The 21,550-nt window shown below is 34.9% G+C and overlaps 1 protein-coding gene across 2 annotated transcripts in view; it reads right to left on the bottom strand.

The window, feature by feature from the left end:
- The window catches only part of LOC132140877 (transmembrane protein 132E-like), a 338,156-nt gene that overhangs the window by 30,621 nt on the left and 285,985 nt on the right, over positions 1–21,550 (bottom strand). For both annotated transcript variants that reach the window (XM_059549926.1, XM_059549925.1), the window contains exons 3-4: positions 10,728–10,865; positions 5,103–5,295 (exon numbers count right to left, since the gene is read on the bottom strand). In XM_059549926.1, the coding sequence (XP_059405909.1) occupies positions 5,103–5,295; positions 10,728–10,865 (331 nt within the window). The remainder of the gene's footprint in view (positions 1–5,102; positions 5,296–10,727; positions 10,866–21,550) is intronic.

Raw genomic sequence — 21,550 nt, 5'->3', positions numbered from 1 at the left:
TGACAACTTGTATCTGATGCACTTTTATGCTGATGCACTGATGTGAATCTTAGCATATAGTATATATATATATATATATATATATATATATATATATATATATATATATATTAATGAAAATTATTTTTTATAGTTTTATTTTTCACTAACAATAACAACCACTGTTGAATGGCACTATAGGATTTTGTCACATTATTGCATTACATATTGTGATGCAGTATTTTCATTTAATTGAAAAGCACATACTTTTACTCTTTATTCTCTCTCTCTTTTTTTTTTTAGCATGAGAGAAGTCGTAAATGTTGTACTTGCAAATAACATCTGAATTAGGTTCTCTTTAATATCTCCCCACTGAGCAAATGAGTTATTATCTCAGAATTACTCAGATAGCCTTAGCTAAAACTGCATAGTCATAATTTTAATTCATAGTGCATTTCTGGCCTGCCTGCCATGTGGAAGTCCTGGGTACTTGCACTAAGAAATAAAATTCATTACAGGCCTCTGCAAAGGCTTTTTATCCTGCAGCCGACTGACTCTATTCTCCGCCTGACATCACATTTTTATGCAAGGTAAACTTTAAAGGTCAACAACAACCACCCAATGAATTTATTTAATTTATACGATTCATGTTTGGAAAAAGCCTATTGTGCTGGTGTTGCCTACCACTGTCATTTCCTCCCCTCTAAGCAAAAACTTAAACAGATGGTCACGGACACACAGGGACTCTCAGCAAAGAAAGCTGATTCAAATCCAGGTTTATTTTCAGCAAACAATAACTAAGCTCAGAAAAGACTACAGTAATAACATGAAGATTTACCTCTGAGTTTATTTAGTCTCTCATCCCTTGCAAAAAATATTGTGCAGTGGTACTATGATGACGTTTCAGATGATAATACCATGGACTTTGATTCATAAAATGCTGTAGTATTACCATAATACATATGACCCTAAACCATTCCTTTAATTCTTTTTAACCTAACAATCCTACCCTTGCATTTATATGGTTCCCAGGGTAATAATAATGTGTTAATAACATGTTTTGAATGATTCTTTTTAGTGTCATAGTATTATAACAAACTGCTCCAACATAAGAGATGGGTCATCGCTGCCTTTCATTCTGAATCATTTTAAAGTGACAGCAGTGTGCGAGCATGTTGTTGGGAATTGCAAGTACCATTTTCATGGTGGGCAGTATTTACAGTGACAGACAGTGACAGTGCAAGCTGAACAGTCCCACGTGATGGGTGAAACCGCCAGCTCAGATGGATATAGACAGCTTTAGCTCTAAATAACAGCACGGGAGCTTTTGCAAGCCATTAAACACTTCACACACAGCCGGAGCAGGGTAAACCTGAGCCTGTTATCACATATGGAAAAGATACCAAAGATACAGGCTATTTGATATAAAACACTGCTGAGGTGACAGACTGCCCTAACCATGAGATTTTTCGAAGCAATTTACAGTTGTGTGCACTGTACTATGAATAACCAGCTTGGTATATAGCAGCAAATGCTTTATGGATTCAAACAAGGATGTATGTTGCCTTGGTCAGATGGCTTGCTATAAAATATGAGCATTTTACAGTCAACATGAAATGGCATTCAGAAGCCATTTGAATTCTGTAAAGAGATATAAAACAGGATATTTTACCTGATATTTCTGTCTGAAACATGTAAGGTAAGACCAAATTCTTTCAGTCAGAAATAAAACAGATTGTAGAGTGCCTGTTTTAAAGTGAATTTAACGCTGAAAAGTCCTATGTATCATATTTTTATTAACATTACATTCTAAGGTCAGGTAATTTATGACCCTGGACCACAAAAGGGTCATAAGGGTCAATTTTTTCTACATAATCTCAAAGATGGATTAATAAACTTTCAATTTATGTATGGTAGGACAATATTTGGCTGAGATACAACTATTTGAAAATCTGGAATCTGAGGGAGCAAAAAAATAAATAAAAATGTGTATAAAGTCATCTTTAAAGTTGTTTGAAATTGGATATTACAAATCAAAAATTTAGTTTTTATATATTTACCGAAGACAATTTACAAAATATCAAAATTATCTTTACTTAATATCCTAATGATGTTTTACATTTTGACCCATACAATGTATTGTTGGCTATTGATACAAATATAGTGACTACTACAAAACAAAATGAAAAATAATAAAAAAAACATATAACTTTTTTTTAATGGAATGAAAAATGCATTTCTGCTGTGAACAAATAAATTATCATGAAAGCCTGATGTATAAAAAAAGTGTTAATGTTACTTAAAAAAAAAGTCAAGTTAACTTTAAAGTCTTAATCTATCCCTCAGGTTTAAAACCTGAGGAAAAAACATAAGGTCATCATGACCTCACGGCCAGAATCTTCCCTTTTTCATATAACAAGACTATTCCCTTGTCCGAAAGTTTGTGTATGTGTGTGCTCATGATACTAGCCCCGACTGGAAGGCTGTGTCATATTTTATTTATGATGTACTATTGAAGCAGGAGCAGAAGTGAAGCCCATGTAGGCAACACATCCTCTGTCCCCCGCGTGTTTATAGAGGACCGCCTTCACATGCTGAGCTATTTCAAGAAAACACACTGAGCTGATCCTGTATGCGTTAAAGGCCTCTCTCGCTGGCCAGGTTTGAAAGAGCAGTTTATGTTAATAGAGGTTGAGAGACTGGCTTTGTCAGGTAAGAGGGCTAATTGTGGCCAGACTGAGCCTTTTGGGAAAAATCGCAGAGGTTATACATAATTCATAGTGTTTCATCCAGTATGTAGAGACCAAAGTTCTGAGAACACCTCTGAGAATGCTTCTACTGAGGAAAAAAAGTAAATAGATGTTTTAAATTGAAGTGCAAAATTTGCCCGGAATATGTCTTTCATTGAATAAATAAGCTTTCAATTGATGTATTGTTTAATAGGATCGGACAATATCTGGCCGAGTTACAACTACAGAAAATCTGGAATCTGAGGGTGAAAAAAATCTAAATACTGAGAAAATGTATGTCCCCATAAATTCTTAGCAATGTATATTACTAATCAAAAGTTCAGTTTTGATATATTAACTGTAGGCAATTTACAAAATATCTTCATGGAACATGATCTTTACTTGATATCTTAATGATTTTTGGCATAGAAGAAAAATGTATAATTTTGACCCATACAGCGACTGAAGATTTTGTGGTCCAGGGTCACACATGTCAAATGTACACAGATATGAAATATGATATGAAAGATGTAAAATGTAAACAGATCAGATACTTAGGTACCAAACTGATACAAAAAAAAGTAATCTTAAAAGTCTTTTTAATAATATTTGTATTACATCTCAGATTTCAGTGTGGTTTTTGAATCCCACTGTGTTTAAACACCCACTTTCTCAAACTCTGCTTTGTATCCAGGGATATATATGTGTGATTCAGAAATTCATATGTCTGTCACCTATTGTATACGTATATGCATGGTGTTGTATCTGTATATGGGCGCCTGCTCTGTATGGGATACTCATTAGATGATCTGAATGTGAACGTGTCTGTGGGTGTATGAAGTGGGATTTGCTCGTCTAAATCAGTGCAGGATTCATTTCATGGGCTTTGCATGCAACATTTAGGATTTGCCATTATTGTGTCTATAAACACCTCTTATATGAGCCTTACTGATTGCTTCCTACTTACAAATTCCCCAATGAGGGCGAGCAGACTTCTAGTGTATTTAGAACATTTATAAAGAAGGTCTTTTCATGCATAAAGCCCACATAAACACATGGCATATCATGTATATTACATATTTTCCCGCTATTGAACACTCAAATCCATGTGTCTAACACTTAAGCTCCGATCCAAAACCTTGTGAATCGCCTCGCTGTCTGCTGATTGATATAGACTCTTGTAATGACTGATTTGGAATGGTCTACATATTCACAAAATGTAAAAAAAAAAAATGAAGCTAATTTTATTAACTATATAAAAAAAAGTGTATTCTCACAATCTTTGATTTATTTTTGCAGTTTGTTGCAATACATTCTGGGATTTCCTACTCTGTAAATAATAAATGTGGTGCCACCTTGGAATTTAGGTTGAAATAAGGTATCTCAGGAAGCAAAAATATCGGAGCCCACCAACTATGCTTTGAAATGCTGCCTACGGAAGCAGCTGACTAGGTTTTGGAACTGAGCTTATATCTGTTCTTATATTCTTTTTGTGTGTGTGTGTGTATGTGTGTGTGTGTGTGCATGAAGGGGGGTAGTGAAAAATTGAGGCCTTGGCTCTTGCTCTGCCGCAGTTTTCAGTATTTCCCTCATGATTGCCTTGTTTTGTATTCAATTCTTGTTATTTGAACTGCTATATTCTGCCTGCACAGGGCTTTAGGTTTCAGGGAGGGATAGAGGATACTGACAGGTCAAAGAAGCCTCTCTACATGAAGCAAAGTGTCTTTTGTGCTGCACCTGGTCCCTGTGTACTGAATCATGCTAGAGTTTAAACATACACACATATTACAGGGGAGAGCAAATGGCCCTAAACAACCAAAGATGAATTTTGATAGGTGAAAGTGGAGTTTGGTGCTTATGGAGGGAAGTGGGTAAGCATGAGGAACCCTTTCTAGCCCTTTCCAGAGACCTATTACCTTAAAAGAAACCTACGGTGAAAAGTGTGAATTAATCTTTTTTTCTTTTCTTCTTTTTATTTCGGACTTATAAAATATTATGTGCATGGTATTTTGTGATTGACAGGCATTCCTATTCAGTGTGGCCACATATGTCATGTGGGCCTCGCGATAAGGTATAAACCTATCAAAACCTATCAAAGTCAGCCTACTCTGAGCTCTAAGGTTGTTAAGTCATGGTATATGCATCTGTAGGACCCAAACTTCAGTGTGATGTCCATATAATTTTCAGAATTTTGCAGGATGATTTTCATAACCTTTTTTTTTTTTTTTTTTTCCAATTTAATTTTGTGATTTGAATCGGAAAAATAATTCCAGAACCAAGGCTGCTGAAAATGTCGGTGCTAATTGTTTTGACATACTGGTTTGACAAGTTAAATTACATTTAAAATTTCTCAAACTTTATGACCCTAGGTGGCAGAGAGGAAGAACTTCTTACCATTAAAAGTGGAATGATGGCTTGGATGTCCTTCTGCACAACCGTCAGCTCTGTGACCACCTTTTCTGCATCCGAGGCTGGATTCTGGCCCCTGTAATCAATATTCCAGTTGATTCTTCTGGTGACTGATAGACTGGTGAAGTTCTCCATCTCAAAGTCTAGCTGCATAATTTCGATGCTGGCAGCCATGTCCCTGAAGAGACACAACAAGATCACATGACAGGGAGTGCACTAAATTTATCAATAATAAGGCTGTAAAAAAATAACAAAAAATACTGGCTATCCACCAGATTTAACCATTAAGCTCATTTAGAAGAGTCTAATTAGGGTCAGGTATGTATTTAAAGCTTAAATGGTTTAATATGCTGGTTTTAACTAAAACAGATGTTCTGTCATGTATTAGGTATTATATATTGAAACAATCAGCAAATTAATCAATCAGAGAGAGGCCCATCTGCTGTTGGGGACTTGATTAAAGGGGCTAAAAATGGATTTACAGATTACAAATCTAACGAAACAAACACAAAGAGAGCGTGTGTGTATATACACGACCAAAACAGGTCAACATGCTTGAAGTTTTACTTCTTTACTTATCAAGTAAGGTGCCTCAGATTTTTGGTTTGCAATTATAAGTGTTTAAAGTCATGATAAATGCACTTTTCATTGGAGAAAATATGGAGTCAAGGGACACGTGCACATTTTATGCATTTTTATTGATTAGTATTTGAGCTCTCCTCCTCAGATAAATGTGTGTGTGTGTGTGTGTATATATATATCAGTAATATCTCAGTATTACTATTTTACTGCATTTTCACAGCTTTTTGAAGTGCATAATTTCTGTATTATCATATTTTCCTGAACCCTTTCTTTGTCTTCCATTGTTGGGGGAAACAGGACGTCCTATCCCAGACTGTCTTGATTGGTTGAGCCTATTATTATTGGTTTGTTGGCTATATTTTAACAAACGAAGAAGTGTTTTTTGCTTTTTAGGGGAATAAACCTATAAATGGCTTACTTGTAGTTTTCCCTGCATATTAAGCTAGGATAGTGGAAAATAGTGCAATAAAATGTAAAATGTATTATTATTATTACTGTAACAGGAAAAAAATACACATCACCTTTAATAAAAAAGCAATTTAAGCAAAAATGCTGCACATTCACATAACAATAATCTTTGATTTCAAGTGCATTGGTGAAATGAACATAAACAGAGTCATAAAAACAGCTGAGCACAACAGTTAAGTAGCATACTGGAATTAAATTGGCGACAAGGAAAATATACAGCAACTTCGCCCGGCAGATAGTTTCTTCAGAGCCTTTGCAGGAAACCTCCATAATGGATAGTGACAGGCTAAATGAGTTCTGTCGGTTGATCTCATGCACACTCATCAAGGATTATTTCCTTTATCTGAGACTCCTGTTCTACAGGTAGATGTGTTGATAGCAGCTGACAACCACGCTGAGAGAGACCGGCCCAAAAATAAATTCCCTTGCTGGGAGTGTGTGCGCCTGTGGAAAAATGCTGCAGGGTTATCAAAATGTTATCTGTGGGTGGTAATTAATGTGTCAGAGCTGCAAAATCAACAATTCTTATGGGGAATAAGATACTTATAAGAGTTTTATATGTGACATGAAACTAGACTAAATAATTTAAACATTGAAATGTAAAAGTTGATTTAAATGTATATTTTTTACAGTCTTTTAGTGTCCTAAAAACAAATTCATACTTTATAAGCCATACTTAAGATGTAGGAATGTAACTGAATTGCATGACAAAATGTAACAAATTCCTTCAACTATTATTTATTTTAAGTGAATAAATGTAAAAAGTTTAAGAATAAAAAGTTTCACTTAGATGTACACTACCATTCAAAAAAAAAAAAAAAGGCAAGGATGCATTAAATTGATAAATATGACAGTAAAATGATATATAATATAACAAAAAATATTTCAATGAATATAGATTTCAAATAAATGCTGTTTTCATCCAAGGATTCTGAACTTTTTTCTACCACAGGCAATCTACTTCATGAACAGTTAAATGTTCCCCACTTATGCAATAAAAATTTGCAATATCCTTATATTTATTTGTTAACCCTCCATCCTAGTGCATCCCTGCATTTTACTTAATCCTATTCCATTATCATTTATAGCACAATTGTTTATACACTTATTTATTTGCAAGGATTTGTGTGTGTGTGTGTGTGTGTGTGTGTGTGTGTGTCTGTGTGTTGTTGTCTCTGTGTAATGGAAGCTTATGTCACTAAAACAAATTCATTGTATGCGCAAATATACTTGGCAATAAAGCTCTTTCTGATTCTGATTTCTGATTCTTCTTCTAAAAAAAAAAAAAAAGTTTTCTTGTTTCCATGAAAATATCAGGCAGCATAAATAATTTCAACATTGATAATAATAAGTAAAGCCTCTTAAGCACCGTATTAGCATTTGAGAATGATTTCTGAAGGATCATGTGAAACGGGACTGGACTGGACTAACAACTGATGAAAATTCAACATAGGAATACATTTCATTTTACAATGTATTAAAATATAAACTGTGTTAATATTTTACCATATTACTGTTTTTAGTTTTTGATACATGCACCCTTTTGGAGCATAAAACGCTTTAAATGAATTCAAAAATCTTATCTGGTTAAAACTTCCACATTAACACAAAGCATTTTTTCTCTTAAATTTTAACAGTATATTTGATTTTGTAATTAAAAAACCTAACAAACCTCTTTTAATGAAAATGCCATACATGTGATGCGTGCTTGTTTTATATCTTCTTTTGTAATACAATAAGAGTGCAGCCATGTTTTTAAGGCCACTGCAAAGCATTTTCACATGCTGTTTGCATTCTCTGCTAGAAAACAAATGCTGTATTTGGTTTAGTATTCTAGTGTACACTATACTACACTAGTGGCCAACTCTATGGTCTACAATGCCCTTTTGTTAGAAGATACTGTTTTGTCACTAATTGTTGTTGGGATAATTTGCAACTGATGTGGCTAATTAGAACTACAAAGCCATTAAGTGTGACTTTCCCACTAAAAGTTTAATTACTTTTCCTTTTGTTTGGACAGAAATATTTCAAGGCAAATGGGAATCAATCTGTATCAAACGTGTTTGCTTTCTTGATGTCCATTCGCTGGACACTGCATTAACAAAGTTAATATTGCCTTAATTATTTAGCCATTGCTGAGGATCGATTGTCCAGCACAACAAGAGAAGAGGCCAGGGAAGAGTTTTGCTAACAATCAGTCATTAAAGCACTGCTAGAACAGGAGCCAGCTTTCAAAACGCCCTGCATTTAGAGTCATTTTAGGCTAGCTTAATTCTGGAGTGCAGAAACACAAAGAGAGAAAGAATTGGCGTGTGTGTGCCAGCAACTGAATCACTAATTGAAAATACACTAATGGAATGATGAGGCTTGTCTTATACTGACAAATAATGCTGGCTTTGCCTCCAAGGCCAGCCCTAAACCAAATGCGCAACGTTTGCTCCTAGCAGTGGACTCACTCATTAAAACCGTTAGAAAAGATAGATGGTGAAAGAATATGGGTGGCGTATGCAAAGAAATTTGCAAGTCTAAGACGTGAACAGCAGTCTGTGGACAGAACGAGCTGCGTTAACTGAAAATCTATACAAGGAAATGGCATCGACTTGCTAAAAAGTATTCATCTTCTTAGATACCAAGCTCATGCGGGCATTATTCTGTTGCAATACAAAAAGCCCCCAGCCACATCTAGACATATATTCTCCAAAACAAAGAGATGGGTTCAACTGTGAAATAGGCTCAAAACAAGCAGTGCATTTTTGTTAGTTGTGGTGAAAAGTGCAAAGCTGTTTAAACTTGCATTAAAAATAACAAGCAACACCTCTCTATAGTCTGGTGTCACATTGGCGCTTGACAAAATGTCAGAGGCTGTTGAAATGTGCTGCACATAAATAAACTGTGATAAGTTTTACAGCAAAATTTAAATTGCCATTTCCTATTCTTTAATTGCACTCAAATGAAGATGGCTTTAAATAGCTTTAGTATGCTACATCATATTTCTTTTTTACAGTTTCAAGGCTATGGATTTTAAATCAAACAACAGGCACTGTGTATTTAAGAGATTTCGGTCTGATTTTGGAAAACCTTCTCTCTAATGTTGTATTATAAATTGTCTTTTGCTGGGCCGATTAGTCTTAATTGGTAGTGTAATTTTTCCGTTCTTTTTTTACTTGACTTAAGCTCCATCCTGATGAAACATGCTCACTGTGGCAGCTGTCAGGAGGAGGTAATCCTGTAAAAGTATAGTTTTTCTGGTAGCATGTATTCAGTCAAATTGTAGGGTTGCAGGTGAGTGACATGGACTTTTCACATGTCTGACACAAAAAGAAAATTACATGCCAGGGTCCACTTGATACAGAGGAAAAAAATAAGTAAAAAGTAAAAAGGTTAAGAGGCTTAGAAACATGAACAAAACAGCATGATGTTTAATTCAAATGACCATGTCGATAATCTCTATGTCGACTCTCAATCACCATGTCTTGACCTACGGGACAAAAGGCAATTCACGAGTTCACTTTGCCGATAATAATGTATAGAGAAGAATAGTATGTGCATTTGGTGTGCTGCCCAGGGAGATGGCTTTGAGCTCGGCATCGGCCTGAACACAGAGCGCTTCCCCCCAGGAATGGGTCAACGGTGAGAAGTAGCTGGTGGAGGGATGCTGAAAGACTAGAGAGAATGAAGGTAAGGCTGCTATGATTATTTATAGTGTTTCACTCGTGGTGGTTGGGTAGATTACTGTGATTACTGATAGTGAATTAGATGCGTTGATTATCTGTGCATGCTCCTCTCAAAATTTGTTAATAAAACATCATATATCACTTGACTCTACTGGCCAGATGAATCACACAATGTCCCTGATGATGGAATGGAAGATAAAAAGCATCTATACTAGAGTTCTGTAGATTTATAGAAATGTGCATCTATTTCTAGTTCAATTGTTTTGTGTTTATAAAGAAATATATATTCAAAAATCAGATCGATAATATCTTTTTCTGTCTCTCACTCTCTAAAGTCAGAAATCAGTTAGAATTATAATTTAGAATCAATCCTACAGAATACTAATAGGGTCAAATAAGAAGCCCCATGAAGAAAACATTATCCTATAGATGACATTTTTATTCATTCATGTTTTTGTTATTTGATTAGGATGACTTTGTTTGTTTCCAGTAGGATTAATTCCAAATTACGGTTTACAAAAGGACTTTTATGTTTCCTTTTCTTTCTTTTTTGAATAGTGACTTTGAATAGTGATCTTTTAGTGTAAGCCCTGCAATAATAATTTAGCATGAAAGAATAGACAGGAAGTGTTAATTAATATTAGTAAAAAGGTTTCATTGAATGTAAGCCTCTCAGATTAAACATCCTTAAAGGTTTTAACTGAACAGACGGCATTCTGTTTTAGTTGAGAGTTATTCAGATTAACTAGCAGATGAGTGGGTGAATGTTATGAGTCAAACATGAAAGTTTTTGTTGCTGATCTGCAACCATACAGCCACTCACTACACACTTAGTTTTCCACTGGGGAAGCTGTTCCTAGATCAAAAAGTGGGGAAGCTGCCTTACCAAGGGACTTCACTGATCTTGCTGGCTTCCACGGTTGCAATGGAGTGTTTGGCCCCGGACTGCACATCCCATTCAACCTTCCACTGGTTACTCCTCGACTTAGTGCTAAGGAGGTTCACCCCTTTCTTTGCCTTCACCCTGTAAAAACAAATAACAAGACAGTTATGCATTTGAGTATTCAGAAGGTGATACTGGAACATTGGACACTGCAACACTTAAAGACACTGTTTTAATGGTAACACTTTATTTTAAGGACCAATTTACATTATCAACTAGTTGCTTATTGGCATGCATATTACTTGCATATTGGCAGTTTATTAGTACTTATAAAGCATATATTAATGCCTTATTCTGCATGACCAAATTTTTAATCTCTTAAACCTGTCCCATATACCATAACTTAACAGGTACCTTCCTAACTATTAATAAGTAGCAAATTATGAGTTTATTGAGGGAAAACAAAGTTTTGTATGTTTATATGTTTTCATTGGTGGGAAAACTTTTTTTAGTCTGCATATAATTGGTCAAGTCAAATTTTCATGGTGAGCCTTTATGTTGGTGTGAATCAAGTTTTTTATTTTGCTACTGAAAAGAGCAAGATACAAAAACCAAAATGTGAATGGATTTATCTTGCAAAAAAAACAAGGAAAACAACAATAAAATAAAATAAAATAAAATAAAATAAAATAAAATAAAATAAAATAAAATAAAATAAAGATAAATCCATGCTTAGTACTTGCAGATTTGGTTAATGTTATATAAACCCCACTCTCTTTTAGAAACAAATTTATAGAAGGACTATAAATCTGTGCTGCAAAACAAATCCTATTTCCCATAGATAGCACACATGGCTTCTGCATCTTCATTATGACCTCTGACTGTACATCAAAAAAAAATAAAATAAAATAAATAAATAAACAAAAACTTATGTGCATCTGTTTATGCACACTAAAGCTCATATCCATCATACAGTACATTTCACCTCTGTCCATTAAAATTAAAAAACATCAGCCTTTTCTCTGATCCAAAACCAGATTTCGATGATAAAATCCCTGTGGAACACTCTCTCACAGAAGCCATAACATCAAACAGCACAGTCGTGCTGGGTTTCCAGCAGCTTATGTTTCAATAGATGGAAACTACTGCTGTTCTGTGAGCATACATGTACTGCTTAACACCTTGAACAGGTGCAGTGACACAAGGCATGGTAAATCATGCATGTTTTAGCCTCCAGATTACTGAAAACTATCTGTGTTCCTACTCTCTGATATCTGCCAATGAAAATCAACCACTCTGAGGTCTGGCTGCACCAAAGAGCCATGCAGCTGCAATGCAGCCATGCTATACAGAAATCCTATAGCACACATGCAAGACCTGAGGTGATAAATAGACAAGATGAGAAAGAAAAAAGTGAGGACAGAAAAAAGGGAGAGAATTTAGAAATCATTAAAATAGGGAGATTACGATTTCAGCAGTTTGAATTAGTTCTCTATCAAATTACAAAAAAGTTTAGAATTATATCAAGATGTTTCTCACACATTATTTATCCTGCTTGTAAAAGTGGATGAAGCAGCTGTACAAATACACAATTGTGACTGCACATCAGTTTAATTCTATATTAACGCCAACATTATATTTTATAAATTTTTTGGACATTGTTAATAAAGATTATTGGCATTTTACACACACAAAAAAACTCTATTTCAGCTTCAAAATTTCACATTTAGTTAAATATGTCACTTGCAGTTTCTTAATTTTCAATTTCTGAATGAATGAATGATTTTTTTTTCTGTGTATTGAGTTGCAACAAACAATTAGAACGTTAAACAGCCTTCAGCTAATTATATAAAACAGTTAATGAGGCTTATTCGCTATATCACTTCTCACGAAATAATTGTTTACTGTGATTATTATTTTTAATTAATGTCTTTATTTGAACACTGGTGTGTTTTATCATGTTGCTACCATTTAATATCAACAGACTGTGCTGCAGTGCCTAAACTTCCTTAACCGCGATAAAATCACCATAACACATGACCTCACATTGATCATTGCTTTTATTTAAGAACTGGCTAAGAACTTTACAAGAAAGTTCTGTAAGACGGCTGTTCTACAGTGCTTTAGAGCCTACGGGAACCAAACTAAATGGTTGACCAAACACTCATAACATGACGAAACATTCATTGATAGCAGAAAGTGTCTCCAGGATTAACCTCAGACAGGTTAACCTCAAAAACTCAGTCCTTTCTCTTTGAACTGCTGCTTCGAATTGCACTTACCTGATAAAAGGCGGCCTCTGCTTTGAGGAGCAGACCATGACCAACAGCAGAAGTTTCAGTCACCCATTTCAACAACACAGTCAACAGAGCCTTATCTCACCCCCTCAGCCTCTCCATCAAGCACAGTATTGATGATCATAGGCTGTACTGCACTTTTATAAATAATAAATATAAAGAAAAAAAGCAGATCTGACAGCAAAGCCTGTCTCATTTTCAAATCAAACACAATATCTTTTAGACTGGAGCATTAATCAAAGATTTTTGATGTAGCTCTTCACTTTACACAGCAAAAAACTGGAAATGGAGATGACTGGCAGGCAACCTCATCATTTTATGTGATGATAGAGAGTACCGTGCAACAATTAGATTATTCAATTTATTAAGCATAGCGCTGAATTACTTTATCTTAAAAGCTTTGCATTTTCTACATTAATTAACAGCAATCCACACTCAACCGTCAAATTTAACAAATGTCTTATGTCTTCAGGCCATATGTTACTAAATGAGCAATTTCAATATCTGGAATTTTTTTTCACATTTTTCAAAGAAACGAATCAGCACTTGAAAGTACATGTGTAAGTGACTCCACACACACAGACACACACACACACACACACACACACACACACACACACACACACACACACACACACACACACTGCATGCATCTCTTAAAAAGCTCTTACACTTTATTTTAAGGTCCAGTTCTCACTATTAACTAACTATTGACTTGTGTTCCTTATTACTGCTTATTAATAGTTAATGAGGTAGTTGTTAAGTTTAGGTAGTGGATAAGGATGTAGAAAACGGTCATGCAGAATATGTGCTTTAAGTACTAAGAAACAGCCAATGTGCTAGTAATATGCATGCTAATAAGCAACTAGTTAATAGTGAGAACTGGTCACTAAACTAAAATGTTTTATATTTTTTTTATTTTGGTAATATGCCATCAAAATATTCTGCGTCTGAGTTCACTTTTAGATTTCCAAGATCCAAACCTAGCTCACAAACAGGTGTAACAGACCACTTTTCATTATCTACTCAACTCCAGATGTATGAAACCATGTACTGAAACTCTGTGTTTTTTTTTTATTGAACATAACATTTTATTCTCTGAAATATGCCACATTAAGGAAGTAAAGTCATTTGCCGTGATTTCAGATCGATTCATATTGAAGACCGGAGTACTGACGGCTAAAAAGTCAGCTGTGCCATCAAAGGAATGAATTCGATTTTAAAATATTAAAATAGAAAACATAAATTTTAAATGGTAATGCTATTTATTTGACAATATTATATTTCATAATGTTTTGAAAATCAAATGAAAATCAAATGTGTACATGCTTTGTGAAACAGTAGCCATTACAACCTTCAGAAAACTCCAAGTGTCCTCTGTGGTGAGAAAACAGTGATGTTTCTACAGAAATTTGCCATTTGACAGCCTGTACATAAACAAAACACTTTATAGGGCTGATCTAAGATATATTCAACACAACAGAAACTATGGTTCGACTTTCTATATCTAGAACAATGACCAGACACTAAAGTAGCCTATAGCACAGTGTGAAACACAAGCAGTGATGAATAACTCTAGCCTTCCCCGTAGCCTCTTACCATAAAAATTACCGTAAAAAACCCCCATAAACAAGCAGGATGAGAAATGTCAGCAGATGCATGTCTCTAAGGCATTAGGCATGCACTCCCTCTTTCTCTGCATTACTGCAAAATCTGTCCCTCTCTTCAATGTCTAAATCTGGCTGGCAAAGATTTTTTTCCACCCATTTGTAGAACCAGGGCTTTCCATTAGTTCCACTAGAGAAAGGGACACTTGACATGAATAAATGATCACTGGAGGTCTGCAGGCAAACACATCCAAGTCACAACACACAAAGTTTAGTGCATGTCACTAGATCTTTTCCTTTAAATATTAAAATGACACCCTCAAGTGGCACATGTACGTGAAAAACCCTCCTTGTCCAAACAGACAATAATTTTTATCTTAAAAACACCAACATCTACAGATCATGTTGCAGTTTTATCGCTGTTGTGAACTGCAATGAAATCAAGATGCTATCAATGTCAGACAGCATTAGATCCACCGACGCTTTCCTTAAAACGGTCAATTGTGTCTTGGATCAGTATTTTTACTGATGATTTGATGATATGATTTTAGTTCTGCCTTCCATTTAGCACCAACATAATATCTGTTCCATAACAAGTGTTTCATACGTACAATACTTCACCTCGTATGCCCCTGAGCCTATTTGGGTGTAGATCTATCTATGCATCTATTTACTGATACATAGAAATGTTTATTTATTGATTATATATATATATATATATATATATATATATATATATATATATATATATATATATATATATATATATATATACAATCAAAAATATCTGCTTTGATTAGATCTACTCCCGCACACAAGACTGAACTAATTAGACTGGCCATCTGAGACAAACATCAATAGCTCACATGATCGGACTCATTCTCTGTGTGTGATTTATCGTTTCGTACTATTGACTAGCAAGGATCTATAGAGGCAGATGTTTATTTTGCACAATTCGGTGTACTAAGATCTGCCACTATTCAAAATACTGTTAAACTAAGCACAATGAAAAATGACATTGTGTGTGTGTGTGTGTGAGAGAGAGAGAGAGACAGAAAGAGGATACGCTGGCACCGAGAGGAAAAGAATTATGGCGTTTCTCTGTCACTTCGGAAGAAGATTTAGAACTGAGTGAGACAGGGCTGAACCTGCCAGTGAGGATTTGCACAAAGATGACAATTAATCAAAGAAGGAAAAGCGGATATTCAGAGCAAAAACGGTTCACCATTTAACTTAGCAACACAGGGCATTCAGAATGAGATCATATCTACTCAATCTATTTCACTTCCGTCATATCAAATAAAAATGCTGAGGCAATTTGAAAATGCTACGGCTGAAAAAAATATGAAGGGGATGTGACACCATTCATATTCTATATGACAGTATGAAAATGCATGTAGTCTGTTTTTTTTTGTTTTTTTTGGTGAATCTAACAAAAATATAGAACAACATATAAACAATACCTTAAAAAGTTCGAGGTCAGTCAATTATATATTTTATATACTATATTTTATAACTGTTACTCATAAATTGACTTTTACATTGCAAAAAAAAAAAAAAGGATATTTTTCAAAGAAATGCAGTCTAAACGATCGTGTAACAATGAAGACTAATTTAATGAAAATTTAGAAAATGACATTTTAAATATATTTTCAAATACTAAACAGGTATTGTATAGGTGACAAAATGTATGATAATACTGTCTTTATTGTTGTTGTTTTTGTTTTTCGATCAAATAAACGCAGGCTTAATGGGCCTAAGGGACTTTCAAAACCATCAAAAAAATAGTACCGAACACAGACTTTCAAACGGTACTGTACAAATCAAGTATATTATGAAATACATATGAAATAAAATATATTATATTGAGGACTGTTGAATACTGAAATAAATCTATTCAGATTTTAATTAAAAATAATTATCACAATCATTGTAATATAGTGATTAATGCCATCTCATTATTACCATTTTTATTAAATTCTGCATAAATGAAATATACTGTAGTTCAACAAACACTACCATAATGCATACTAACTTTTTAACTTAATATGCTGATTGATTATTGATTTCACGTAATTATAATGTGGAAATGTACTCAATGTACTCAAACTAATGCAAAAAATATAATGGATAAACTATCAATTATTTATAATAACAACATCACCACATTACTACATAGTAAGCCTTGATACAAGGGTGATGCAGAGACTCAAGCAGCCCCCTCTCCTCTCTTCCTGCTGAAAGCTGGGAAGGTCCTGTGTTTTCAATGCAGAGAGAAAGACTGAGAAAAAAGAGAATGAGCCAGAACAATACAGGGAGAGAGAGAGAGACTGAGGAACAATGAAGAAAAGAGAGCGCGAGAGCCATGCGGTGGTTTGCAATCCTCCTGCCTGGAACACAATTATTCTAAGTAGTTTTCCCATCAGTAGCAGGCATGAGCAGAAGACCCTCGGGTGAGCCAAAACCTTTTCTGCCGAGGCAACAGGGGGAAAAAAGCAGCTCTCCAATTTATTTGATAAGGCAAGCGGAACTCAGTCCTGCCAACTGCTGCAAAGACCAGGAAAATCACCCTCGTACCCTCAGCCAACTCTCGCCAGGCAGCTGACATTTCGTCGGCCACTTCAAAACCATGATATGTAACTTCATGATTCATAATTGTGACCCTGGACCACAAAACCAGTCTTAAGTCACTGGGGTATATTTGTAGCAATAGCCAAAAATACATTGTATGGGTCAAAATTATTGATTTTTCTTTTATGCCAAAAATCATTTGGATATTAATGAAAGATCAAGTTCCATGAAGATATTTTGTACATTTTTCTATGTTAAATATAATAAAACTTAATTTTTGATTAGTAATATTCATTGGTAAGCACTTAATTTGGACAACTTTAAAGGCAATTATCTTAATAGTAAATTTTTTTTTTTTAATATTATCCGATCCTAACAAACCATTCATCAATGGAAAGCTTATTTATTCACCTTTCAGATGATGTATAAATCTCAATTTCAAAATATGTACCCTTATGACTGGTTTTGTGATCCAGGATCATATATACTGTAGATGTTTAAAGTGTGGGAAATAAAAGTCTTTCTGCAAAGGGAAGAGCAAATCTATACAACTGTTTGCACAGTCTTTGCAACTAGTCTATACAGCTGGGGAAGCCATTAAAAGAAAAAAAGAATAATCAATTCAATTTCATTTTTAAGAGAATTACCTGAAAATAATCCTAATCATTTTAAAAGCCTACTTTGTGTTTATCCATAAACATTCTTTCTTTCTTTCTCTTTCTCTTTCTCTTTCTCTTTCTCTTTCTCTTTCTTTCTTTCTTTCTTTCTTTCTTTCTTTCTTTCTTTCTTTCTTTCTTTCTTTCTTTCTAGTTGTCTGAAAGTGGCAAGGACTGTAAGGCCTGATTCCATATCACATTGTAACCTTCATAAATGTCTTTGGTGCTTGGCCAACAACAACAATAATAATAACAGATTCAGAAAATGAGAATCCAAACCATAAAATCTAATTCAACAAAATGTTCAAAGCTTTTTGTTTGGGCACTTCCTCAGCTTGACTACCCTGCTAATGTTGCTTACACTGAGATGACTGCAGGGAGCAGCAGTGAGCATGTTATTGTTATGGCAACCAAATGTATTGCAAGTTGATTTGCTGAAAGAGATGGAAAGTATCAGTAACTTGCATCAGCAAAGAAATGCCATTTCTGCAATATCATCTAACTGCAGTAAGAAGTCAAAACAGGGACATTTTTAATGAAAAACTGGATGTCTGGTCACCCTGTGACTAAAATATTATGAAGCATCGAGTCTGTGATATCAAATTTATGGCATGTTATTACATAAATGCTGGCATAGTGCCTTACCACACACTCATGAGTATTTTTCTAATCTTCACTAAATCACTCACTTTTAGTGTGGATGTAGATGATCTGGGACACAACTCTAGTGTTATAGTCAGATTTTTTCTGGATGCATGGCGTGCTGGGACAGATCTGACGGCAGTGGAAACCACAGGAGGCCGCACACTGGGATTAAGTACAAATCAGATCTGAGTTTTATGTGAGTTCTAAGAGATTTTTTTATCTACATTTGCAAACATATTCATTTGCAAGCTTCCCTCCTTTCAGCCCTTATAAATGTCAGGCCGAGTGCTTCTGAAGTTCAACCAAATATCAGTTTCTTTTTCAACACCGAATCAGTGTCAAAAACAATAAGATAACCAGCAGTTTAAGAGGACAGATGAGAAAGCAACAGACAATTGAGTGATAGTGCCCGAAAGGCTTTTAAGAGCCCTGTGTTGACTACTCTATGAAACAAAACCTTATCTCTCATAATTACAATAGACATTTTAATAGCTAAATAAGGAGTATGAGCTTGTGACCTTGAAAACATTTAAGGTAAACCAGAAGTTAGTATGAAATAAATCTGAGGCAAACTGTTTGCCACAAATCTAATGTGCGTGAACGTGGCAAATTTGCAGTTATGTTTGCCACAGGGGTTTAGAACGCGTACTCTGAAAGAGTGTCTGAATGAGAGAGAAAGATGAAAATAAAGGTGTAAGGAATGGAAAAAAGTGTAACGTGGAATTTGAACATGTAATTCTGGCAAGGACTGCACAGAAAAACACTCATACATCTTATAGCCACTTGAGCATTTCAAGTGGATCAAGCCTCTATGGTGTGGTGACAAAACTAGCACAAGAGCCTTTTCTAATTGACTCCTCATGACAAATGCAGCAAAATACCACTCTCTCTCTTCTTTCCCTTCACTCTCTTCCCATTTTTTATTTTATTTTTTTCAAAATTGCATCAGTGTAAAAAATACAATAAGAGCGTGAACTGTAACAGGACAGACAAAAAAGCAACAGAGGACAGATTAAGACAAAGAGAGGGTGAACGAGCAGCTTTGACTTCTGAGAACATTTTATTGACAGCAAAAAAACGTATCTCGGCCAATGGCAAATAACAGGTTTCATAATAAAGAAAAGTCGAAAAAGTCTTATAATTATTTTTAAACAAAAACTGAATTATTAACTCATTAATATCATTATGTTTTGTGGGAATCACAACAAGGGAAATTTAGCAACTTTGGCATGCAAATATTACTAAGCAGTGAGGTAGTTTTGTTTAAAAGTGTAATTATTATTAGTGTAAGAAATAATAATAAAACCAACATAGACTCATAGACTAGTTTTTTATATGACCTCAAAATACTTTTACCATTAAACATGATATGTAAACTGTTTTACATCACATAACAAGCTCCATATGTATGGCTTTTCTAACATAGTAAACTTGCTCGGTAGCTCACCTGGTACTGCACTGTACTTGTGATCTAGAGCATGAGTAACAATAAAAGATCTCAGAGATTTCTTAAAAGCAAACTAAAATGACATGATTGCTTCAGCAAATGTGCTTTTATCTCATGTATGCTTTTGTTAACACTATTGGTTAGATTTAGTGTAGATGGCACATTATTATTCTAAAGCACTAACCTTTAGCACAACTTGTGTGTGGCGAAACATGCAAATTGATATTATTTCATTTATTCAGAAATTATGATCATCATTGAAGATGTTATTGTGTATGAACTACATTTTTTTATACCATCACTGACCCATCTCATAAGCACATTACAGTTGGTTTAACAGCATAAAAAGTGTAACTTTAAAAATGTACATTTGTTGCAAATATTCATTTGCATGTGAAAATAACATTCAAAAATCGCTTGCCAAATGAATCAGACTTCTATGTCAGGATGTCAAACCAGCTGAGGTGTGTGTTTATACAGCTTCAACACAAGAGCCTTTTCTCATTAACTCCTCATGACAAATGCAACAAAATGGCACATCTCGACTGCGAGAGCAGGCATATCTCTCGCTCGCTGTCTCTCTTTCCATTCCACTTCTTACCACACATCAATAGTTATTACATTCAGACCACTATCTTTCACCACCCACCCTTGCCCAGTCTCTTTCTACCTTTCATCTCTCCCACACTTTCTTGTGTATTTTTTCACTTGTACATGCTTTTTCTCTTAAATAAATCACTTCTTACTGCGCAGATGCTCTATGAAACTTTCACTAGGCTTTGCTGGTGCCTCATCTCGATAATCAAGTCTTTCTTTCTTTGTAGAGGTGCTTGGAAAGGCTCTTTGCATTTATCTTTCACTTTGCTATGCATGGAGTGGTACAAGCTCTTTGTGGACCAGCTTTATGATGGAGTCCACTTAATCAGTTCTTGTTAAGACAGATCTATAAATGAAACACTCTAGTTGAAGTAATATGTGTTACGTCGTTTTCTGTTTGTTCTCTTAGGACAACCAGATGTCCCATTTTCTTCCAGATACCATCCCGTATGAGCTGGGACACATGAAAAGCATCTAATGTACAGGACTGTCCTGGGAGAAACGGGACATCTGGTCCTTTTTCCTGTATTTGGTGTGGTGCAGTAAACCTAACTTCAATAAACCATGAATTTCTATGTGCACAATATGTATTGTCTCACAGATGGATTTTAGAAAATCTTCAGTCCACATTCCTCCACTCTGCACCACAGGAGGGAACTCTACCAGAACACTACACATTTTGGCCTTTTGCCACTTTTATTCATTGGTACAATAAAGAAAGAGACAGCTAATAATGAAAAGTAGGGTGTGTTGCAAGCTGGATTCAAACTCATATTGCCTATGTTCTCACCCAAGCATATGGGAGACTCACAAATGATTTCAAATTGTAAATAGGCAGCTAAATTGTTCTAAAAAACCATATAACACTACACACACAATCATTCTTAAAAGAGTAGTTTCACATTATTTTCACAATTGAATGGAACTGAAGAACTGAAAATATTTATAAACACTGTCTAATTTGGTCAAAGCTGAGTATCTTAGAAGGCAGAATAATTGTGCTGTC

Source organism: Carassius carassius, chromosome 5 (assembly GCF_963082965.1).
Source record: "Carassius carassius chromosome 5, fCarCar2.1, whole genome shotgun sequence".
NCBI classification, from domain to species: Eukaryota; Metazoa; Chordata; class Actinopteri; order Cypriniformes; family Cyprinidae; genus Carassius; species Carassius carassius.
This window is presented reverse-complemented; position numbering and strand designations above follow the sequence as displayed.